The sequence below is a fragment of the Carcharodon carcharias genome, chromosome 18 (assembly GCF_017639515.1).
Source record: "Carcharodon carcharias isolate sCarCar2 chromosome 18, sCarCar2.pri, whole genome shotgun sequence".
NCBI classification, from domain to species: Eukaryota; Metazoa; Chordata; class Chondrichthyes; order Lamniformes; family Lamnidae; genus Carcharodon; species Carcharodon carcharias.
The window spans coordinates 97,091,521-97,117,444 of NC_054484.1; the positions used below are offsets into that span (position 1 = coordinate 97,091,521).

Sequence of the window (25,924 nt, forward strand, 5' to 3'; positions counted from 1 at the left end):
TTTCTTGATATCCTGTGGAGTGAATTGAATTGGCTGAAGATTGGTATCTATGATGCTGGGGTCCTCAGGAGGAGGCCAAGGTGGATCATCCACTCGGCACATCTAGCTGAAGATGATTGCAAATGCTTCAGCCTTGTCTTTTGCACTGAGGTGCTGAGCTCCCCCATCATTAGGGATGGGTGCCGCAACTGGATGTAGCAGGATTGCACAGCTTTGATCTGATCCGTTAGTTATGGGATTGCTTAGCTCTGTCTATCTGTATAGTGAAATGAACAGCACAACATTTCAATGTTGAAAGATTCAAAAACAGGTGAAACATCTGCAGTTTACTGCTCCTTGCCATGTACTCAATTCCAGCACATCTGGAACGTCCTGGGCTGAGTGAGACAGCCCATGTGCCACATTGGTAGGAGATTAGGGTTGTTGGGGAAAAGGGGGCTGCATGGTCAAAGTGGGTTGTTCCAACTGCCCACTCTTGTTCTGAACCCAATCACAGGTGTCCACTAGTTTGCTAGCAGCTTTCCGTGCAGACCATTGTCTGTCATCAACAATAACAGCCAAATCATCATTTAACAGTCTTAGTTTTACAGGTGTACTTGTTTTATATTATTTATTCATTCACAGGATGTGGGCGTTAATGGAAAGGCAAGCATTTATTGCCCATCCCTAATTGCCCTGGAAAAGGTACTGGGCCATTTTAGAGGGCAGTCACACATTGTACTGGGTCTGAAGTCACATATTGGCCAAATCAGGTAAAGGGCAGCAAATTTCCTTCCCTCTAGGACATGGTAGAGCCAGATGAGTTTTTACGACAATCTGGCAGTTTCATGGTCATCCCACTAATAGTAGCTTTTTATTCCAGATTTATTTAGCTAACTAAATTCAATTCACCAAATTGAGGATTTGAATTCATTTCATCGGATTACCTGTTGTACAGTGACCTTCTCTTGTGAAGAGCATTTGTTTTTGATCCAGCGGCATTGGATTCGTACCTAGTGCCACTTTGGGGGGGTGGGGGGGGAAAGAGGCGTTACTGCCAAAAGTTAATAGAGATACGTTTGGACTTGGGCAGGAAACAATGAACAAGTGAACAAAGTGATGATGTGGAGAGAATGAAGGAAGTGAGCCCCACCCCCAAGACGTTGGAGATGCGGAATGTGAAAGTTGTGACAAGATTTGCTGACTGGAATTGACACCTGCGACGGGTCAGTGTTTACTTAGACGTTTTGTGCAGATAAAGGCTGTAATGAATTATGCACGAGTTAGTCCGACTCTCCGCTACTGGTGAACTGAAATTACTTCTTTCTTTTTGGAAAGTGCGAGACTGCAGGTGGACAAAGCGGCGGCCTTCGTGTGGGGCAGTCTCTTCAATGGGAAGCAGCCGGGGCTCCGCTCCCAATCTCTGGGAGAAGGAAAGCGGCGAGACAGCTGCTCCTGCTCTGGTTGGTTATGTGTCGAATATCCAGAGTGACGGCTCCCAGTTCCCGTTTATTAACTACTTCATTGTGAATATGTTTGTCAAATTTAACTTGTTTAGCATTTATCGATATTTCGCAGGTTAGATGTTTGGGATTTTTCGGCCTTTGATTTTAGGCTGTAAATCGGAACCATCGGGCGGGCGGGCGGGCGGTCTCCTCGGCCCCGCCGGAAAACCTCCCTCCCCGGCAGGTGGAGAACTATTGAACGGCCCAGGCGCTCTGCCCAAGGGCGACGGATATAGTGGAGGAGCCGGGCGGGCTGTGCGGCTGCGCAGTGAGGGCGACTGAGGCAGCTGGATGGGGGAGCCGGGCAGGCTGTGCGGCTGCGCAGTGAGGGCTGAGGATGTCTGAGGCGGCTGGATGGGGGAGCCGGGCAGGTTGTGCGGCTGCGCAGTGAGGGCTGAGGGTGTCTGAGGTGGCTGGATGGGGGAGCCGGCCAGTTGTGCGGCTGCGCAGTGAGGGCTGAGGCTGTCTGAGGCGGCTGGATGGGGGAGCCGGGCAGGCTGTGCGGCTGCGCAGTGAGGACTGAGGGTATCTGAGGCGGCTGGATGTCGGAGTGGAGCAGTGCGGGGCGCAGTGAGACGGTAACCGCGCCTCCATAAACAACGGCCAGAAAGGCGCTGACATTTCCATTTCGGTCTTAACTTCCCTCCCGGGATACACTGACGTAGCTTCTGCCCGTTTACTGTCAGACGGCCCCGTTCAGTGTGAAAATACAATCACCAGCCGATGGAGTGACCGAGCAATAGCGGGGCGCGGTGGGGTGGGGGGCTCAGGGCCGGGGCGCTGGGGTGGGGGTGGGGAGGGGCTGTTATTTAGATGGACTGTCAGTATTTACAGTAGAAGAAAAGGTCAGCATGCCAGAAATCCCAAAGAAGCTAATATTGAATTGGGGACAAGGAGTCACCAAAATTCACAGACAAAATAACAATAATGGAGAAATTAATGGTGCTAAAGAGTGACAGATATTCAGGGCCAAAGGGTTTCCATTCCATTGCATTACATGTGCCCGAACTATAATCTTCCAAAGTTGTCTCAATTTGGGAACCAACCATTTCTTTTGCTGGAAAGTTGCACGTCACTCTGCTATTTAAGAAATGGCAGTGTCTCAGCCAATCAGAATCGAGTGCTAACCAGTCAGCAGCTTTTCTCCTGTAGTATAGACTCGTTGGGCCATATCAGAGCAGTTACGTGCCAACTGTTTTGCTATGGTCTGGAGTCACATGTAGGCCAAACCGGGTTAGGATGGCACATTTCCTTCCCCAAAGGACATAAGTGAACCGGATGGGCTTTTATTAATGTTTCGATGATCGTCTCATGAGACTAGCTTTATAATTCCAAATTTACTTATCAAATTTAAATTCCATCAGCTGTCATGATGGGATTTGTGCCCATGTCCCCAGAGCTTTAACCTGGGCCACTGAATTACTATACTGAATTAGGCCTACGTGTGACTCCAGACCATAGCAAAACAGTTGGCACGTAACTGCTCTGATATGGCCCAGCGAGTCTATACTACAGGAGAAAAGCTGCTGACTGGTTAGCACTCGATTCTGATTGGCTGAGACACTGCCATTTCTTAAATAGCAGAGTGACGTGCAACTTTCCAGCAAAAGAAATGGTTGGTTCCCAAACTGAGACAACTTTGGAAGATTATAGTTCGGGCACATGTAATGCAATGGAATGGAATTACGGGACACCCTGGTCCACTCCTCCATCACCCCCTACTCCTCAACCCCCTCCTATGGCACCACCCCATGCCCACGCAAAAGATGCAACACCTGCCCCTTCACTTCCTCTCTCCTCACCGTCCAAGGACCCAAACACTCCTTTCAAGTGAAGCAGCATTTCACTTGCATTTCCCCCAACTTAGTCTACTGCATTCGTTGCTCCCAATGTGATCTCCTCTACATTGGAGAGACCAAACGTAAACTGGGCGACCGCTTTGCAGAACACCTGCGGTCTGTCCGCAAGAATGACCCAAACCTCCCTGTCGCTTGCCATTTTAACACTCCACCCTGCTCTCTTGCCCACATGTCTGTCCTTGGCTTGCTGCATTGTTCCAGTGAAGCCCAACGCAAACTGGAGGAACAACACCTCATCTTCCGACTAGGGACTTTACAGCCTTCCGGACTGAATATTGAATTCAACAACTTTAGGTCGTGAGCTCCCTCCCCCATCCCCACCCCCTTTCTGTTTCCCCCTTCCTTTTTTTTCCAATAAATTATAAAGATTTTCCTTTTCCCACCTATTTCCATTATTTAAAAAAAAAATAAAAATAAAAAAAACGCCCACTAGAGCTATACGTTGAGTGCCCTACCATCCATTCTTAATTAGCACATTCGTTTAGATAATATCACCAACTTTAACTTTAACACCTATGTGTTCTATTGTACTATTGTCGTTGACATCTTTTGATGATCTGCTTCTAGCACTGCTTGTTTGTCCCTACAACCACACCCCCCCCCCACCTCTCTCTCTGTCTCTCTATCTCTCCGCCCCCCAAACACACACCTTAAACCAGCTTATATTTCAACTCTTTTCTTGGACTCGAACTCAAGTTCTGTCGAAGGGTCATGAGGACTCGAAACGTCAACTCTTTTCTTCTCCGCCGATGCTGCCAGACCTGCTGAGTTTTTCCAGGTAATTCTGTTTTTGTTCCACTGAATTACTAGTTCAGTTATGTTACCACAAGCAACCGTTTATTTAAAAAAGGTGAGAGAGGGAATTAGACCAGTTAACATCTGTTGTCAGGAAATTGCTAGTCCATAATAAATTTGGGTGACTAAACAATTTAAATGTTCAGTTTTCAGCTGTACAAAGATAGCCAGCATGGAGTTGTAATGGGTAGGTCGAATGATGAACTTGATTGAATTTTTTGAAGAAGTGACCCAAGTAGTGGACAGGGGAATGTCTGTGGATGTTATTTGTAAGGACTTCCAGAAGGCTTTTGATCAACTTCCTTTCAAGAGACTGTTGGCTAAAGTTAAAGCTCATGGAAGTGAAGGCAAATTATTGACCTGCTCAGAGAATTGGCTGAGCAGAAAGAGACAGAGTAAGGATAATGGGCAGGTATTCTAATTGGCAGAATATGGCTAATGGCGTCAGACAGGGATCTGTGTCATTCACTATGCAAAAACAACTTAGATGGGATTAAAAAGATTCATAACCAAATTTGCTAATGACGTAAAGTTAGTTTTTTAAGCACTGAAGATTCCAATGGTCTAATCAGGTGGACAGAAGTGTGAAATGGTATTCAATTTGGAGAAGGTGAACAAGGTACGGTAATGCACAATAAGTGATCGGATACTCATAAGTGTAGAGGTGCAGAGGGACTTTGGACTGCAGTTCCACAGATTCCTGAAGGTGGCTGGAGAGGTAGATAAGGTGGTCAAGAAGGCATCTGGGATATTTGCTTTATTAGCCCAGGCATGGAATAGAAGAGACAGGAGGTTATGCTGGAACTATATAAAACATGAGTTAAGCCACAGCTGGAGTACTACTTGCAGTTCTGGTCAACGTGCTATGGGAAAGATGTGATTGCACTATAGGGGCAGTTTATGAGGATGATCCTTGGACTGGAGAATTTTAATTACAGTATGAGGAAAAATTAAATAGGCTGGGGTTGTTTCCTTTGGAACAGAAGAGGCTGATGGGAGACCTCACTGAAGTGTGCAAAATTGAGGGGTCTAGATGGAGTGGATAGGAAGGCCCTATTCCTTTTCATTTGAGGGATCCATTACCCAGGGTATAAGTTAGGGTAAGAGGTCAGAGGTTTAGAGGGTATTTTGAGGGGAAATATTTGCACCCAGAGGGTGGTGGGGGCCTGGAACTCAATGCATGAAAGAGTGGTAGAGGCAGAAACATGAATAACGTTGAAAAGGTACTTGGATTCGCACATGAAGTGCCGTAACCGACAATGCTGCGGGCCAAGAGATTAAAAGTGGGATTAGACTGGATGGCTGTTTAACTTCTGTATATATTTAGATTAACTGTGCTTTGCCTTTCTTCAGTCTGTATCTTGTTTGAGTTCTCAAGATGTTTCAAATAAAAATGATATTTTTTCTTAGCTGTGATTTTTCAAGATCATTTCCTGTCCTCCCATGATTTTTTTCCCCAACTGTTGATGCTGTAAATTGAACCTGGAAAATAATGAAAAGTCCATGTCCATAAGCAGCAAGACCTGGACAAAATCCAGGCTTAGACTGATAAGTGACATATGTGTCACATAAATAACTATCTTCAACAAGACTGAGCCTAGCTGTTGCCATTCAATGTTATTACCATCACAAAATCCCCAATTTCAACATCCTAGGGATCACCATTGACCAAAAACTGCATTCGACGAACCATATAAATGTTGTCGCTCCTGGAGTGAGTGACTTCTTGACTCCCCAGAGGTTCTCCACTGCCTACAAGGTACAAGTCAGGTATGTGATGCAATACATCCATGACCTGGGTGAGTAGCTGCAACATCATACAAGAAAGAAGTGTAAGATTAATTTGGACAAACCAGGCCACTCTATTTGGTGCTCATCCCCCATTTTATATAGCCTCTTCCTCCCCCAGTAGTGTGGCTGCAATGTGTACTGTACTGTACTGTCTGTGGGTGCACAGCAGCAACTCACCAATGCTTCTTTGTCAGCAGTTCCCAGACCTGTGACCTCTATCACTTAGAAGGAGATGGACAGAACAGCAGCTACATGGGAACACTGAGCAACAATTCCCCTTTGAAGCCCCACACAATTCTAACTTGGATATGTATCACTATTACTTCATTGTCACAAGGTCAAAGTCCATGAGCTCCCCCACCTAACATGGACTCCAGTGGTTCAAGAAGGCAATTTATGACCATATTCTCAAGGGCTATTTGGGAGCGATGATAAATGCTGACCTTGCTAGTGGTGCCCACATCCCGAGTATTAATTTAACAAAAACAGATTTTTAAATTGGCAATGAAAGCTGTCTTTAATAATTCTTATTTATATGTTGCACTCAGATAAAACACTGTTGGAGAAAAGAGGGGAACTTACTCCACTCCAGTGCCTCCCCACCCTGTCCTCCATCTCAGTCCACCAACTCCTTTTCTAGCACAGGTAAAATCCTGCCTTTGGAAACTGCAACTGCTCCCAATAACCCTTGAACTTTATATTGGAGTAGCAATTTGTCCAGTAGGTTTGTACAGATTAAATTTAAGACTAACACAGTAGCCTCAGTGACAGAAGGGGAAATTTATTGTATTCCTTCGCACGAACGTGCGAAATAGGAACAGAAGTAGGCCATTTGGCTCCTCGAGCCAACGCCGCCATTCAATAAGTTAGTTCATGGCTGATCTGTTTGCATTTCGAGTTCCACATTCCCATCGACCCCCAGTAACTTTAGATTGTTTTTAGGCAAGGGAATCAATTTTCTTCTGCCTTAAAAAATTCAGCGACCTCACTTCCACCGCCTTCTGATGCAGAGAGTTCCACAGTCACACAGCCCTCAGAAAAAAAATTTGTCCTCATCTGTCCTAATTTTAAAACAGTGCTCCCTAGGTCTGGACTCACCCACAAGAGGAAACATCCTTTCCATATCCACACTGTCAAGACCATTCAAGATCTTGTATATGTCAATCAAGTCACTGCTCACTCTTCTAAACTCCCGTGGGAACATACCCAGTCTGTCTAAACTATCCTCCTAAGACTCGTTCTAGGTATCTAGTAAACCTCCTCTGAACTGCCTCATTTACGTCCTTCCTTAAGGAGACCAAAACTGCACACGCTATTCAAGATGCAGTTCAACCAAAGCCCTGTATAACTGAAGCATAACATCCTTACTTTTATGTTCAATTCCTCTCGTAATAAAGGATAGCATTCCATTAGTCATCTTGATTACATGCTGTACCTACATGCTAATGTTTTGTGACTCATACACGAGAACATCTAGATTCCTCTGCACCTTGGAATTCTGCAGTCATTCCCTGTTTAAGTAATACTCTGCTTTTTTATTCGTCCTGCCAAAGTGAACAACTTCACATTTCCCCACATTATACTTCATCTGCCAGATTTTTTGCCCACTCACTCAATCTGTCTATATCTGTACGCAAGCTCTTTGTGTCTTATTCACAACATACTTTCCTACCTGTCTTTGTCTTCTGCAAATTTAGTTAGGATGCCTTCGCTCCCCTAAGTAATTGATGTAAATTGGAAAAACCAAACTTGGGGGAAAATAATTTTCTTGGCAAATATTCTTGTTGCATAATTTTGATCTGCGAAGTATATTGCTAGTATTACACATTTTTAAACAAAATAAACCACTTCACTGTTAAAGTGCAGTTTTCTGGCTAATAATTGTATCTAGGTATTTATTGAGGTCTACCCTTACAAAGCTGTACAATAAATTCAAGTTAATATTATTCTGGACTGCTTTTAGCCTGAGCCCTTCCCCGATGTCCTAACTTTATTTTTTACTGAGGAACTGAAGTTTTAGTTTAAGCAAACAACTATGAGTGAAGCAGCTTTTTCTGTTTTCTTCATTCTGTGAAGCTGATTTGCTGGATCCAGGTATGGGCCAAGCCTTTGGCATGGAGACAAAAATCCACAGCATGGCAAAGTATAATTGGTTTGATTACTCTCGAGCTAATTTTTCTGATGATGCTGCTTTTCAAGTTTCAACTCCTGCTGATGCGTGATTGAGTGGGTTTGTGTTCAGCACCATTTCCTAATTTTGTAAAAGTTGTCAGGAATGTAAAATGGGGAAAGCTAGTTTATTCTTGTCTTTATTTAAAACTAACAACAGTGAATGGAGGAAAAGTACACTGGAGAGGAGAAAAAACAGCAGTTAGCCATTTGGCACAGTCAATAACCCAATAATTGCCATCCTACTTGAATACCTGCATTGACTTCTAGCATGTAAACTATCCAAGCCACTTAAGCAGATTCTAAATTAAGTAAGACTTCCGAAGGTAGCAAACACTTTGAATAATCAACTGCCTAATTTCAAAAGTAGTCTGTTCATCGTGAAATAGAAGCAGCTGTAATTAATGTGGGAGGCCTTGTAGTCCTAAGCTACCAGTACTTAGGTTTGTATTAGTTTAAATGTGGAGTTGGTAACTTTTCTGTAGCGTTCTTCAAATGTGGAAAAAGTTAAAGAGGTGTAAAAACAATGAAAGTTGGATGTTGACGCAGCAGCAGAAAATAACATTTTTGAAAGCAAGATTGGAAGTGGGATGCTGGAGTTCCAGATGAATAGTGGAACACAGAGAAAAGAGTAACTAGGTGTTGGAGGTGTGGAAGCTTAAAGAATGATCCAAAGGCTTTTGCATCAATTAGGATGAAGTCACTGAGTTATAAGAATGAATTTGAACTCAAGCAGACCATTCAGCCCCTCGAACATGTTCTGCCATACAGTTAGATCATGACTGATATGTACCTTCCTCCATCTATCTACCTACCCCCTCCTTCACTTGGTTCCATAGCCCTTAATACCCTTGCATTAAAAAAAAAATCTATCACTCTCAGTTTTCAAATTATCAATTGTCCTAGCTTCATCAGCTTTTTGGCATATTTCCACTGCCCTTTGTGTGAGGAAGTGCTTCCACACATGACCCTTAAATAGTTGGAAATGAACTAATTATATAGATGGTGACTTTCCCACCAGAGCAAATAGTTTTTCTTTATGTACCCTATCAAATCTTTTCACCATCTTGAGCTCTTCAGTTATCATTAAATATGGATGGGTCGCTGGGGTAAATGGTTGCAGAAACGGCATGAGTCACAGATTTGAAGGATTGTATTTGTATACAGTAATGCCATATCATGACCACAGTATGTTCCAAAGTGCTTCACAACTGTTGGATCACATCTTGAAATTCAATTGCTGTAGTTAGGTAGGCAAATTCAGCAACTAAGCTGTGTATAGCAGGGTGCCACAAAAGGTAAGAAATGACTGGCATAAACCTGTTGGGCCTTTTTCTGTGCTGTAAATACTCTACATTTAACCAGCTACAGGATAATCTGATAGTAGTGTTGAAAGAGCAATGCTGGACTGGAGACCAGGATAATATCATTGGATAATGTCATAGGATTTTTGCAAGTGTCAGTCCAGATTGTTTTTAAATTGAGGTCCACAGTGGGATTTGAATTATATTCAAGCTATGTTACATGGCTTTATGTTAATCTATGTAGTTTCTTTAGTGAGATGTCATTAAAATGTGGATTTTGCAAGCAAACTAAGGAGGAAGTATTCTGTGGAGAACTACTCCTTTCTCGGGATCGTCAACTGGTAGTTCATCGCAAATGTCTGGTAAGTATGTTTCTTTTTAGTGGTGTTGGGTCATGCACTAAGGAAATGATATCTTATGTGTTTAAATTTAGTTTCACAAATGCCTGGAGCAACTCCATTTGTTTAGTGATAAATAACCTTTGAGCACCTCTGAGCCAGGAGGTGTAGGAATCTGCTCCAGATAGTCCCAGCAAGCGGAGAACAGAGCTCTGGCTCTGAATTCTGGGAAAATGTTCAGTGGGATACTTGTGCCTTGGAGGTATGGGTTATGGAAGCCCTCCACCGGAAAGGTCTAACTATCTTTCCTACTGGCATGAAGATGGTTACGGCCATGGAATAGTTGTTCATGTTGCAACCAGCTAGACTGTCAATCGTCTTACGAATCTTTACCCCACTATTTCATGCTGTTTTACGAGGGAAGAGTGCACGGATACAAAAACAAGAACTGACACACGTTCCTATCTGTGAACAACCTTGTGTTCACAAGATAAATGTGCATGAGAGCATTTTTTTTTGCAGCATTAGCTGTTTTTTTAAATTTCCCCAGCGCTTTTGCATCTAATACTTGAACATTAGATTTTGTCTGTTGATTATTCTGTATAAAACACTGATGACCCTAACTTTGCTTTTTGGTAGCTTGAAGTTGTGGTCCTGTCATAGTTTAATTTGAAGCATTTTCAGTGACTTCAACTGTGAAATGGTGCTGGCAACTTTCTGGTACTTTGTCCAAGTATTAATTCTTGTAGCATAGGACCACATTCTCTTCCCTTCTTTTGAACCTGGAGTTATAGAGGCCAAATGTTATTTTTTCATTACTATCTGACTGTGAAGTCAGCTAACTCATCATGAATCAAACATGGGATTTTTGTAATGAAACAGAAAACGTCGGAAGTACTCAGCATGTCTGACAGCCTGTGTGGAGAGAGAAAGAGTTAACACTTCAGGCTGGTGACCATTCATCAGAAGGAATCTTTGTATTGTATATCACTCGTTATCAAACTACATGGCAAATATTGCTTACTGTGCTGTTAAGGGACTCCCTGTGACTGATCTGTGTCTAATCTGTGGCATTCATTGATTATTAGATTCACCAGGGCACTTAGGAGTTCTTCCTAACATCATCTGAGTTGTGGGGCCTATGTAAATTTGTGCACTTATGTACCAATCCTTGATTACATGAGGGCTAGTCAGCCTTGTGATAAACACCATCAAATTCCATAAAAACAAAATACAGATGTACATAATATGTTTATAGGTTATGGAATTTGTGTTTTGCTTGGCTTGTTTGGTAGAAGCCTTTGGGTCAGAAAATTGCAGGGTTGGTTCATCATCTAGGCTGTCATTCCAGTGACCGTTGCTGAGGAAGTCCTGCATTGGTAAAGGTCCCATCTTTGGGATAAAGCATTAAACAAATACTGCACCTGCCACAGTATGCCAGTAAAATTCATTGAATAAAGTGCTTAGATATTTCAACATAATGTTGTCATGGAAATGTAACTTACTATTTAGGCTCTATTTCACATCACTTTAAATGTGTTTATAGCTAAGTACAGTTTCCATAGGGAGGCTTATGTCTTAAATTACCCTACTTCTGCTTGAATAGAAGTAGAATGCCAAAAGGTTAACTATTGCCTTTTTACTAAATTACTTGCGTATCAGTGTTTATGCAGGCTGACCTCTATGTACTTGTACTTCCTGAAAAGTGTAGAACACCATACTGTCAGACCATTTGATTCAGATTAAAGGTAGCAGTCAGATTTATTACAAAATTTATAGTTACACAAAAGAAATAAAATTAAATAAAAATCTGCAATGCAAACGATTAACTTAACTGTTGCATACAACTGGTAGTTCAGTTGTTTTTATGCTAAAATTTTGTGTACCTCAAATTATTGGAAAATTCAATGTAAATTACACAGAAAAGTGGGAATTAAGGGCTTAAAAATGATCAGCTTGTTTATTTGAACTAGGAGACTTTGAATTAAGAGTATACTAATAGGAATATAGTGGAATGAACCTTCACTCAGTGAAACAGCATATGTCCCTGAGTTGGAAGGTTACAAGTTCAAGCCCTGCTCCAGTCAGTCCAGGTGGACGAAGGCAAGCATTCCAGTCACTGAACACCGGTTTGGAGTCCAAAGGCTGCACATGTCTGACATAAGTGGAATGGCAATCTCCACCTCTCATTGCACGTTGTCAGTTCTTTTGGCAGGGAACTGAGTCAGGACAATGACTTATATAGAAATAGAGTTTGTTATGGAAACAATCGAAACTGCGATCTGCTGAGTTATAAGCAATAAAATGTTATAGGTTGCCTCAAGCCACTGACTGGAGGAAAGAAGAACACCAACTATTATGATCTCAGTAGAGTTTTTGTTTGAAAAATCAGAGATCCCAGTTATTTACTAAAATAATGAAGCCACAAGATTTCATGGTTTAAAATAGAAGAATTTTTACCATCCAAGAGTCAAACAAAGCAAATACGAAATTGTCTTCCTCACAAAGAATCTCAGTTCCTCACCTTCTAGGATGTGGTCTGATCCCCAGCTGACAGCAGCCCACAACCTCAGTTCCATGTGCACTGTCTTCACCACAAATGGCACATGTCTACAAAACTTTAACTTTGTTTCGATGTCATAGATCCGCCAATGTTACCTACAAGTAATAAACAGCTGCAGTAACTTATTTGCAGTTTCTGGAGACGCTGTATTCTTCTTGGCTTGCCTGTACTGCACCACTGGACTCACCAACTGCTATTACCCAGCTTAGATGGCTCTGTGTCCCTTTATATAACCTCAAACAGTTTCAGTCTACCCAGAAGTTTTGGATTCCAAATGAGTTTCAGGTATCATTTCCTTAGAAACTGGGAGGATCAGTTTCATTTCTTTGTTTCCTTTTTCTATGTCCCTTTTTTTGTTTTCAGTTTCTATTTTCAGTTAGGGTCCACCTGAAAAGAAAACACAAACTTGGCAGCCTCTGATTTCAAGACGCAGCCTAAAATTTTGAGCTGGAGAGAAGTGTTGTTCTGTTCAGCGTACCTAACTGTGATACTAGAACTAATGGAAAACTGTTTACAAACTAAAGTTCAGCCAGTCCATTCTTGAAAGCTGTCTTGATTTTCCTGGTGATCTGTTGTACATTTCTAATAGCCTCCAGTTGAAAGTCTTTTGTCCAAATTTCCCATTTCCTTAGAGACCCTTAATTTTAAACTTTGTCACCCAGTCCTTTGCTCCTGTACCTGACAGAAAGTCTTCCAGTTCTAATTTGTAAATATTCTTGTAAACTTGATAAAGACCTGTGTCAGTTCTCCTCTCCTTCTCTCGAGTCCTGTGGTAAAATATTTTTCCTTGTTACCCAGACTTCAAATGACACTTTCCTGGACTCTGTTGTAACATGATATTTTTTCTGTAATATAGAGACCAAACCTGAACAACTTCTCAACGAGGTCTTGGCATGACCAAATACAACTTCAAAATCATGATCTTTTTGACTTTCAAGTACCATCTCTTTCCATCATTTTGTTTGCTTTCTTGATCACCTGTGAATATTGAATTGACAGTTTTAATAATGAATCCACCAGCACTCGTATGTCTGTCTGCTTGCTCTGTTGCCTCAAGTACATTAACACCTGGCAGTACTGTTCATTCTTGGCTCTACCAAACTCCTGATGTTACAATTCCCTATGTTGAACACCAACTGCCCATTGATTTTGATTTTGCCTATCTAGATGTCTTTGGATTACTGCACAGTGGTTAGCATAATTTGCTACTGATCGTTTGGTGCCACTGGTAAACTCCAACATCTTGGGTCACATACTGTTCCTGTAAGTCATTCATGAAAATTATAAATAAAAGCAGTCATAACCATAGCACTTGTGGAATCCAGTTGGCAATTATGAAATGGCCTCATTCACTGCATCCCTTTGCTTTAAGACTTCTACTTCACCCTGAAATGAGTTCCCAACCACATCCATGCCATCGCCAAGATGCCAACTTCCACCTCTGTAACATTACCCATCTCCGTCTCTGCCTTAAGTTCATCTGTTCCTCATCCATGTCTTTATTACCTCTAGACTTGACTATTTCAACACACTCCTGACTGGCCTCCCATCTTCCCCCTCCATAAATTTGAAGTCATCCAAAACTCTACTGTGGGTAGCCTAACTTGCACCAACCCATTCACTTACCACCCTGGTTGAACAAATCTCATCCTTGATCTCAAAGCCCACTTTGGCCCTGCCCTATCCCGCCCCTCCCCTCCCCTCTCCTCCACACCCCTCCCCACCTCTGTTACCTCTTCCAGCCTGAGAACTCCGTGATCACTATGTTCCTCCAATTCTGAACTCTTATGAAATCCAGTTGTTAGTTGCTTCATCATTAGTGGCCCTGCCTTCAGATGCCTAGTCCCTAAGCTCAGAAATTCCCTCCCTAAGTCTGTCTGCCTCTTCACCTCACTCTCTTCCTTTAGGATGCTCTTTAAAGCTTACCGGTTTGAGCAAACTTTAGATCACCTGAATTAATATCTCCTATTATGGCTGTGTTAAACTTTGTTAATGTTCTTGAGAAGCGCCTTGGTAAGTTTCACTACCTTAAAGGCACTAACATTGTTGTTGAGCCCATTGGTTTCCTTACTTTATTGCCTGCAGCGTTTTACAAGCACATTGGACTGATTTCAACTATATCTTGATGACCATTTTAAAACATCTCACTTTATTTTTTCTTATTGTTGGCTCTTTAGACGAGGACGGTTAATTGTGTTGCTAAACTATATATAACCAGTTGATGCGTATGGTCCTTTGTGGACTGTGGCATGTCATAATTTGGTTTCCTGGTTTATGTTAATATGTTTCAGGAATGACTTAGTTCTGGGGAATTATTTAATGTTTAAATGAAAGGTAACTCAGCCTCTGGAGGTCAGAAGGTAGCAGACTACCCAAGGTATATACACGTCAGAAGTCCTTCTATGTGTACTTATGAGGTCAGAATTAGAGACTGAAAGCTATTAAATCAGCAGGTGGTCTTCATTTATCTGTAAGTCTATGGAGAATTGCCTGACTTGATTAGAAATATAATTATTCATGTCAGTGTCAGAATCAAAACTTTTTGGTTAAGAAGCTGAGTTAATTGATCTAAATTTATATTTGGAACACCCCAGGTATGCCACATTGCCATGGAGTTAGGTTTCAAGGAATTGTCCTTTGTTGTGGGGCTTATTTATGCGTTTTGTTTATCTGTATAGACAGCTTGAAGAAGCCATAAGATCTTTGGGGTTGGAGCTGAAAGCACCCAAATCGGTAGATGTAAGCCCCGAGTTCAGAAGGCAGAGGAAAAGAATTTGCTGTGGAACAACTGTAGACCAGGATTAGAATTATTAGATACCAGGGATGTTTCTAATTTTCTGTAAAAATTGCTGCTCAAGAACTGAGTGAAGTTCAATCTTGAGCTGAAACGCCCCAGACCGAGCAAGGGAGCTGTGGAAAGCATTGGAGCTAGTCCTGAAAGTGGATAACCTTCAAGGACCTGATAAGTAGTCAAAGACATTGAGGGGGGAAGTCATAATGAAAAGGGGAGGTTCAGTTGAGACTGTTGGCCTGAAGTATATGTTGATGTGGTTTATTGTGCTTTTCAAAAGTAAAGTATAAATGATTACCTAAGACAGTATTTATTTAGTAGCGCTTGCTTTACTTGATTCTTATATATTAAAATAATCTGATTAAACTGTGGAACCTTGTGGTTTAACCCTTTCAGTAAATAACAGGGATTTTGAATTTCTCTTTAAGCATTAACGGTCTCTAACGGATTCTACTTGTTACAAAATCGTATCAATAATTACTTGGTGAAGATATTAGTTATATGGTTTGAACTAAGTTTTCAATTTTTTCCAGCTATTTTCTTCTGTACCTAAGGAATCCAAAAGGTCCAAGAATGAAAACCTTTGTGGCTGTTCACTGCCTGCTATTAAAAGGAAATTGCAGAAAGTCACTAAAATGGTAATTTTTATTTCCTTAGGAGAATATCAAAAATATAAAAGTTTTCATTTTTATCTTGGGTGCAGAGCACTCTGGTTTCTGACAGGAATGTTACAGAAGCAGCACTAAAGGAAAAGTACAGGAACTCTGGAATCAGTGGTATTTACAGTACATTTCTAAATTTTTTTTTTGAAAACTTCCGGAGAAGGAGGACATTTAGAAGAAGGTGTTCAAAATTATGAAGGGTTTTGCTCAAGTAAATAAGGAGAAACTGCTTCCACTGGCTGGGGGAAAAGGAACCATAGGGCACAGAACTGAGGTACAAAGCAAAACAACCAAAAGGAAAATTAGAATTTTTTTACAGTGTGTTGTTACAATCTGGAATGTACTGTCTGAAAGGGTGATGGAAGCTGATTTTTTTTTAATCGTTCATGAGATGTGGGCATCACTGGCTAGGCCAACATTTATTGTTCATCCCTCATTGCCCTTGAGAAGGTGGTGGTGAGCTGCCTTCTTGAACTGCTGCAGTCCATGTGCTGTAGATACACCCACAGTGCTGTTAGGGAGGGAATCCCAGAGATGAGGAGGAATTTCTTCTCTCAAAGGGCAGTTAATCTGTGGAATTCTTTACCATAGAGGGCTGTAGAGGCTGGGTCATTAAGTACATTCAGGGCTGAGACTGATTGTTAATCAATAAGGGAATCAAAGTTTATGGGGAAAAGGCAGGAAAGTGGAGTTGATTATCAGATCAGCCATGATCTCATTGAATGGTGGAGCAGACTCAATGGGATCCTACCTCTTATGGTCTTATTTTTACCCAATGACAGTGAAGGAACGGTGATTATAGTTCCAAGTCAGGATGGTGTGTGGCTTGGAGGGGTACTTCCAGGTGGTGATGCTCCCATGTATCTGCTGCCTTTGTCCTTCTAGATGGTAGTGGTCGTAGGTTTGGAAGGAACCTTGGCCTTGCACTTGTAGCCACAGTATTTATGCGGCTAGTCCAGTGCAATTTCTAGTCAATGGTAACCCCAGGATTTTGATAGTGGGGGATTCTGCGATGGTAATGCCATTGAACATCAAGGGGCGATGGTTAGACTGTCACTTGTTGGAGATGATCATTGCCTGGCACTTGTGTGGCACAAAGGTTACTTACCATTTGTCAGCCCAAGCCTGGATATTGTCCAGGTCTTGCTGCATTTGGACATGGACTGATTCGATAATATATTTTCAAATATATCCCTTTTAAAATTTAAGATCAGGGTATACTGCAAAAGAGGGTCCTGCTTAAAATATAAACATTTTTAGAAATTGGGAAAGGCCATTATCCCAACAAGCCATTTCCACACAGCAACCCTGCTGAATTAAGTTTTCTTCACATCTTTCAGTTTTCTTTGCTGAGAAGTAAGTACTGTAGTATATAATGATGCAGTGATGCCCAAACCCATATTCCTAGTTGGGATTGTTCCTTTGATGACTTGAATAATGCAAATATTTTGCTGACCATGTTGCAACAAAATGTAGTAGATCCCTTCTGCAGATCATAATCTCAAGTTGAAGAACCCTTATCTGCAACCATGCCTAGCTTATTCTATGAATGTACAGATGTAGTTGTTTCATATAATTGTGGACCAATTGGAAGTAATGCTGAAGAGTTTTAATAGACACTAGCAGAGGTTCATAGCATGGTTTCAAAAGTTCCACTTCCTTTTCGAAGAAGGCAGAGTTAACTTTGTGTTAGTGGCGTCTTGTCTAGGTTCAAATAAAGCCATCCAGTGAACAATAAGTCTGGAAAGAACTTGTACTCAGTGTTTTTGCTTCCATGCCAGTAATAATTTGTCTTTGTTAGCTCTCCTGGAGGAGCAAGGTTGTTAGGAAGGATAAAAACAAAAAAACTGCGGATGCTGGAAATCCAAAACAAAAACAGAATTACCTGGAAAAACTCAGCAGGTCTGGCAGCATTGGCGGTCATGAGGACTCAAAACGTCAACTCTTCTTTTCCGCCGATGCTGCCAGACCTGCTGAGTTTTTCCAGGTAATTCTGTTTTTGTTAGGAAGGATGTTGGGTCCAGTAATTTTGGCAACAGTTGAAGCTTGAAATGTGCATGGATGGGTAAGAGAATATGCCTGAGAAAGGCATTTCTTACATTTCACTTAAATTGTCCAGGAGGATGACAATTTGAGGACAGAAAGTGCTGTTACCAAGAACCTTTGGGTTCAGAACTGCAGAATCTCTTTTTTTGTCAGGCCAAAAAGGTTTTCTTAAGCTAGAAAAGCTTGGGGACTTTTTCCCACCTCTTTTGAGGCAAGAGTCATAAAGATTTTAACCCTTTTTGAAGCTAAGGTCTTTGAATTGTATATAGAAAGACTCATTTATATAGCACCATCATGACCACAAGATGTCCCAAAGTGATTTACAGCCAATGAAGTACTTTTGAAATGTAGTTAATACAAACATATGAATTAGAAGCAGGAGCAGGCCACTTGGCCCCTTGAGCTTGCTCCTCCATTCGAGAAGATCGTGGCTGATCTGATTGTAACCTCCACTCACGTTCCTGCCTACGCCCGATAACCTCTCACCCCCTTGTTAATCAAGAATCTATCTAGCTCTGCCTTTAAAGTATTCAAAGACTCTGCTTCCACTACCTTTTGAGGAAGAGCATTGCAAAGACTCAGGACCCTCTGAGAGAAAAAAATTCTCCTCATCTCTATCTTAAATGAGCCCTTAATTTTAACGGTGACAACTAGTTCTAGATTCTCCCACAAGGGAAAACATCTTCTCCACATCCACTTTGTCAAGACCTCTCAGGAACTTAAAGGTCTCAATCAAGTCACCTATTACTCTTCTAAACTCCAATGGATACAAGCCTAACCTGTCCAACCTTTCCTCATAAGACAACCCACCCATTCCTGCCATTTGTCTAGTAAATCTTCAGAACTGCTTCCAACGCATTTACATCCTTCCTTAAATAAGGACACCATACTGTACAAAGTACTCCAGATGTGATCTCACCAATGCTCTGTGTGACTGAAGCATGAATTCCCTACTTGTGTAATCAATTGCCCTCACAATAAATAATAACATTCTATTAGCTTTCCTAATTACTTGCCGTATCTGCATACTAGCCTTGCGATTCATGCAATAAGATGTACAGATCCCTCTGAATCTGAGCTCTGCAATCTCTCACCATTTAGATAATATTTTTCTTTTTTATTCTTTCTTCCAAAATGAACAATTTCACTTTTTCCCACATTATACTCCATTTGCCAGATCTTTGCTCACTCACTTAACCTACCTACATCACTCCGTAGCCTCCTTACATCCTCTTCACAACTTACTTCCCTACCGATCTTTGTGTCATCGCGAAATTTAGCAACCATAGCTTCGGTCCCTTCAAGCTATTCAATTATCGTAAAAAGTTAAGGCCCCAGTACCGATCCCTGTGGCACACCACTTGTTACATCCCACCAACCCAAAAATTTATGCCTTCTATGCTACCTGTTAGCTAGCCAATCTTCTATCCATGCCAATATGTTACCCCCTATACCATGGGGTTTTATTTTCCGAAATAATCTCTGATGAGGCACCTTAACAAATACCTCCTGGAAATCTAAATACAGCACATCCACCGATTCCCCTATATCCACAGCATATGAGACTCCTTCAAACAACTCCAATAAATTGGTTAAACATGATTCCCCATTTACAAAGCCCAACATGTTGACTCTGCCTGATTGCCTTGAAATTTTCTAAGTGTCCTGCTATAGCTTCTTTAATATTAGCTTCTAACATTGTCCCTACGACAGAAGTTAAGCTAACTGGCCTAGTTTCCTGTTTTCTGTCTCCCTTCCTTTTTTTGAATGAAGTTCCATTTGCTATTTTCTAATGTAATGGAACCTTCCCCGAATTTGGGGAATTTTGGAAAATTAAAACCAATGCATCAACCATTTCACTAGCCACTTCTTTCAAGACCCTAGGATGAAGTCCATCAGGACCCAGGGATTTGTCAGCCGGCAGCTCCAACAATTTGCTCAGTACCACTTCCCTGGTGATTGTAATTTTCCTGAATTCCTCCCTCCCTTCCATTTTCTGATTTACACCTATTGCTGGTGTAATGCAGAAAATGTGACAGCCAATATCGGGCCAATCAGCTCCCACAAATAGCCATGTGATAATGGCCAGCTAGCTTGTTTTGTGATGTTGCCTAAGGGATAAATATTGGGCAGTACACTACAGATAATTTCCCTGCTCTTGTTGAAAATATGTAGTGCCATGGGTGCTTTTACATTTACCTGAGAGAGCAAATGAGACCTTAGTTTTCCATCTCATTCGAGTGGTTGCACCTTCACCAGTACTTCACTTCCTCAGTACTGCATTGGAGTGTCATCCATGATTTTTCTTTTGTGCACAAGTCCTGGAATGGGACTTGAACCCAGGGCGAGTTTGCTACCATTGAACCAAGGCTGACATACAAGAAGGAACTATAGGTCATTTGGCCTGACAACAGTCACTAAGGAAAATGCTGGAATCCATTTAGGAGATGGCAACAGGGCACTTAGAAAAGGATAATATTAGGCAATTATGAAAGGAAAATTGTATTTGACAAATGTATCAAGAGACTTTTTAAGGATGTAATTAGCAAGGTAGGTAAAGGGGAATTATTGGAAGTAGGATATTTGGATTTCAAAGGCATTCAATACAGTGTTACACTAAAGGTTATTCTACCAATAGGGGGTTGGGAATTTGGGTTTACTAATATTTGTATCTTTTGAGATTGGATGAAGGACAGAAAATAGAGAACAGAAAAAGAGAGCTATTTCTTTTTGAGAGGCTGTTAGTAGAAATGTGTCACAAGGGTCAGTGTTGGGGCCTCAGCTATTTACAATCTATCTTAATGACTTAGATGAAGGGACCGAGTGTAATGTACTCAAGTTTGCTGATGATACAAAGCTAAGTGGCAATGTAAACTGTGAGGATGACATGGCTAGAATATAGGTGGTTAACCTGAGAAGTTGGCTGGTATCAGTTGACTTCAGACTGTTTGTGAACATTGGATGGTGAGAATGTAGCACATGTAAATGATCAATATGGAGTTGTCCAGGTTTTTTTTAATCCTTTGATGGGATGTGAGTGTTGCTGGCAGGGTAAGCATTTGTTGCCCATCCTTAACTGCTCTTGAAACGCCAGTGCTGTGCTGCCGAAGCTAAACCTTCTGTCGACTCCAGAGTATTTATATATGTGTTGAGCTTGGCAGCTTTCCCATAGCTTGTTGTTTTACCCATATTTAAAATTATTTTCTCACCTGAGCACCCTCAGCAGTTCACCAGACAGCAGCTAGAAGTCAGATACTGAGTATAAAAGGAGCCCATTCCCCTCATCATTGATAGAAACCTCAACTAGAACTAGATCATGTTTCAGCTATTATAGGTTCTAATGGTCAGGTATAGTAGGCTACAATTAGACTGCAGCATGACTGCGTGAGAATTCTCTACCTTGCTGGGTTCAAGATTATTATGGTATGTTTGGGGAAATATGTTGGTGAAAATTAATTTACCAAAAATTATTCTTAATAAGTAACCAAATACATACTTTATTTGAACAAGGGACTTATTACTTTTAAAAAAAAGTGTTGGCTTTTTGTGTTCCTTTTTATATTTAAATGACAACAAAAACTGTCTGGAATTAATTTAGTTTTGAATACAATTGTTGGCCATGTTAATTTGTTTTACATTTCAGCTTTGAAGGTGAAAGAGAACAATTTTTGTGGACCTTTCTGTCTGTTTATGTTTAGAAATGCAGTCATTGTCATCAGACTGGAGCTTCTGTGAAATGTGCTCTAAGATACTGTAGGAAACTCTATCACTACCCCTGCGTAAGGAGTGATAATGGTGTAATCAATGAAAATGAAATCCATGAAATTTACAGGTAAAATGTTCTTTCCCCATTATTGCCCTTAAACTGCGTAAAGCACTGGAAATACTAAGCCAGTCAGGCAGTATCTGTGGGAGTGAAAAACAGAGTAACCGTTTCAGGGTTGTAACCTTTCAGAATTCTGCAAATGTATTCAGTTAAACTATGCTACACCAAAATGTATATTGCATCTAAAGCAGCCATAGCTAACTCCAAAAGAACAGACAAACAAGGTGGAGTCTTCACATCATTGAGGTTCATATGAGGTTTGCTCTCGAGGGATAATGACAGACCAATGTTTGATGCAGTGCATCACTAAATGGCACAAAGGCATCCTCCCTGGTATTCACCATGCAAGCTGGCAAAGACTCCCCACTGGATAGAATGAAATATCCCACTTGTTAGGCTTGAGCAAATAGCCTTCAGTGAAGCATTACAGGATGGATCAAAATCCTGCACTCTGAATTGAAATCATCTGTCTTGATGTTGAGTTCAATGCCATCTTGCCAGGCCCCTGCTAAACCCCTTTATAGATCTCTAGCAAAGATCTGCAAGACGTGGAAACACCTGGTGGTTTAACCATGGTTTCCGAGTAACAAGCCTGCATCTCATTAGAAATGTTTCTGGGCTTGTTGGATCTATCTCAAATGTACAATGGGTGGGGAACTTCAATGTCCACCACCAAAAGTGGCTCGGTAGCATCACTACTGAGTGAGCTGGCTGAGCACTAAAGGACATAGCTGCTAGACTGGGTCTGCAGCAGGTAGTGAGGGAGCCAACAAGAGGGAAAAACATACTGGACCTCATCCTCACCAACCTGCCTGCCACAGATGCACCTGTCAATGACGATATCGTGAGGAGTGACCACCACACAGCCCTTGTGGTGATGAAGTCCCGCCTTCACATTGAGGATACCCTCCATTGTGTTGTGTGGCACTACTACTGTGCTAAGTGGGATAGATTTTGACTAGAACTGGCAACTCAAGGCTGGGTAACTGTTATGACACAGCAGATGATAAATGCTGAGCTGTTCAAATCCCAGAAGGGAACGTGAAACAATTGTCACAACTAATTTTCAACTTCTATAAATTTCGAGGTGCGTGCCTTGAATTCAGTAATACCACCAAGTCTTATAGTTTTTTATAAAACTAAATTAAACATTTATTAATAAGATAAATGATTTTAATTACATACATTCATCTACAAATTACCATGATAACTTCTAAATCCCCTAATCAATCTAACTCTCAGTTACGCTTTCATTAAGGCAACAGTAAGACACACAGATTTTATAAGTCCCAGGCAAAGACCCTGAACAAGTCGATTCCCAAGTGAGTTTTCTTAACTTCAGCCCTTTGAGGACAGCAGCTTGAGGCATAGATGCTGAAGGCTTTTCACACACCCGTAAGATCTTAAAAATGCCTTCCCTTACAAGCATCTTCTCTTCTTTATACGTATCTTCCTCTTTGAATGCAAATGCCCATTGTTTCACTATGTCTTTGGACTTTATCTCCCTGATAATAAAATCCTTTCATAGCACTAAGTTTTACCAGTAATCTTTGGGAAAAATAAACACACTGTTTCTAAACTTCACCTGGCTAGGTGACACATTTCACCCCTCCTTTGAAAACAATCTAGCCTGGTTTATTTAAAAATGCAGATGTTCCCTTGACACCTTTTTTTAAACTTCCCCATGTTTATCTAATTAACAGTTCAAACCTAACCTCTCCTCTCAGATCAGTGCACCCAGACTAATTCAATTAAGACACACACACACATCCACATCTCACTATTACTCTATTTTACAATAAGCTCCAATAACATTATGGGAATTATTATATTTTCCTGACCGCAATCATGAGGTGCTGTGGGCCATCAGCAGCAGCAGACTTATGTTTGACCATATCTCCCCCCCCCCCCCCCCCCCCCCCCCCCCCCCCCCCCCCCCCCCCCCCCCCCACCATCACCCCCCCCCCCCCCCCCCCCCCCAACCATCACCCACTCTACCATTACCACCAGTCCGGGGGATCAACCCTGCTTCAGTGAAGTGTGCAGGAGGACATGCTAGGAGCAGACCAGGCATACCTAAAAAATGAGGTATCAATGTGGTGAAGCTACAACACAGGACTGCTTGCATGCCAAACAGCATAAGCAGCAAGTGATAGAGCTAAGCAATTCCACAATGAGCAAATCAGATCTAAGCTCTACGGTCCTGCCACATCCAGTCATGAGTGGTGGTGGAAAATTAAACAACTCACTGGAGGAGGAGGCTCCACAAATATCCCCATCCTGAATGATGGGGGAGCCCACCTCATCAGTGCAAAAGATAAGGCTGTAGCATTCGCAACAATCTTCAGCCGAGTGGATGATCCATCTCAGCCTCCTCCTGAGGTCCCCAGCGTAATAGATGCCAGTCTTCAGCTAATTCGATTCACTCCACACGATATCAAGAAATGGCTGAAGGCATTGGTTACTATAAAGGCTATGGGTCCTGGCAACACTTCAGCAATAGTACTGAAGACTTGTGCTCCAGACCTTGCCTTGCCCCAAGCTAAGCTGTTCCAGTACAGATACAACACTGGTATCTACCCAGCAATGTGGAAAATTGGCAAGGACAAATCCACCCGGCCAATTACTGCCCCATCCATCTACTCTCCATCAGTAAAGTGTTAGAAGGGGTCATCAGCCGTGCTACCAAGCATCACTTGCTTAGAAATAACCTGCTCACTGCCACTCAGTTTGGGTTCCGCCAGGGCGACTCAGCTCCTGACCCCATTACAGCCTTTGTTCAAACATGGACAATAAAGCTGAACTCCCAAGGTGAGATGAGAATGAATGCTGTGACATCAAGGCAGCATTTGACCGAGTGTGGCATCAAGGAGCCCTCGCAAAACTGGAGTCAATGGGAATTGGGGAAAACTCTCCATTGGTTGGAGTCATATCAAGCACGAATATGGTTGTGGTTGTTGAAGGTCAATCATCTAAGTCTTAAAACATCACTGCAGAGCTCCTAAGGGTAATGTCCTAGGTCGAGCCATCTCCAGCTGCTTCATTAGTGACCTTTCTTCCATCATAAGGTCAGAAGTGGGGATTTAAGCTGATTGCAGAATGTTCAGCACCATCCTCAGATACTGAAGCAGTCCATGTCCAAATGCAGCAAAACCTGGACAATATCCAGGCTTGAGCTGACACGTGGTAAGTAACATTCACGCCACACAAGTGCGAGGCAATAACCATCTCCAACAAGAGAGAACCTATCCATCTCTTGACATTCAATGGCATTCCCATCACTGAATCCCCCACTATCAACATCTTGGGTGTTATCATTGACTAGAAACTGAACTGGACTAGACATATAAATACTGTGGCTACAAGAGCAGGTCAGAGGCTAGGAATCCTGTAGCAAGTGACTCCACCTGACTCCCCAAAGCCTGTCCACCATCTACAAGGCAAAAGTCAGGAGTGTGATGGAATACACTCCACTTGCCTGAGTGCAGCTCCAACAACACAAGAAGCTTGACACCATCCCAGGGCAATGCAGCCCACTTGATTAGCACCCTATCCACAAGCATTCACTCCCTCCACCACTGATGAACAGTGGCAGTAGCGTGTACCATCTACAAGATGCAATGTAGGAACACTCCAAGCCTCCCTACACAGCACCTTCCAAACCCGCGCCCTCTACCATCTATAATGATGAGGGCAGCAGACACATGGGAACACCACCCCATGGATGTTCCCCTCCAAGCCATACACCACCCTTACTTGGAAATATATTGCCATTCCTTCACTATCGCTGGGTCAAAATCCTGGAACTCCATCCCTAACAGTACTGTGGGTGTACCTACACCACATGGACTGCAGCAGTTCAAGAAGGTAGCTCACCACCACCAACTCGAGGGCAATTAAGGATGGGCAATAAATGCTGGCCCAGCCAGCGACGCCCACATTCCATAATTTTTTTAAAAATCTGCCCTACAATGTATCAGCGACTTCCCAGAAGTAGTTTCTCCATATGGATTCAGTGCATGGCAAGAGAGGAGTTCGCTAAAATAGACAAAATGTTTTACTCAAGAAGGCTAGGCTTTGTTTTTCAACAATGGCTTGTTGACTCCACCACCTGCAAAGCCAATTCCACGATCTCAGATCGAACACTACCTCTGGAGCGCATAGTTCCCCTGAAAATGAAGTGCAACCAATCCTATTACATTTGTCCTAGATAACCAAGGTCAATATTGCAAAGATGGCTCTTGTGTTCTACTCTTGGCTGTTACAGCAAATGTGGAGAAGCAATGGCTCTTGGAA

At 42.0% G+C, this 25,924-nt stretch overlaps 1 protein-coding gene across 1 annotated transcript in view; it reads left to right on the forward strand.

The window, feature by feature from the left end:
* Window positions 1-1,219: 1,219 nt before the first annotated feature.
* Window positions 1,220-25,924, forward strand: part of phf11 (PHD finger protein 11) — a 167,913-nt gene continuing 143,208 nt past the window's right edge. Inside the window, exons 1-4 of the mRNA XM_041210924.1 lie at window positions 1,220-1,505; window positions 9,647-9,764; window positions 15,628-15,732; window positions 21,501-21,634. Of these exons, the coding sequence (XP_041066858.1) occupies window positions 1,450-1,505; window positions 9,647-9,764; window positions 15,628-15,732; window positions 21,501-21,634 (413 nt within the window). The 5' untranslated portion in view covers window positions 1,220-1,449. The remainder of the gene's footprint in view (window positions 1,506-9,646; window positions 9,765-15,627; window positions 15,733-21,500; window positions 21,635-25,924) is intronic.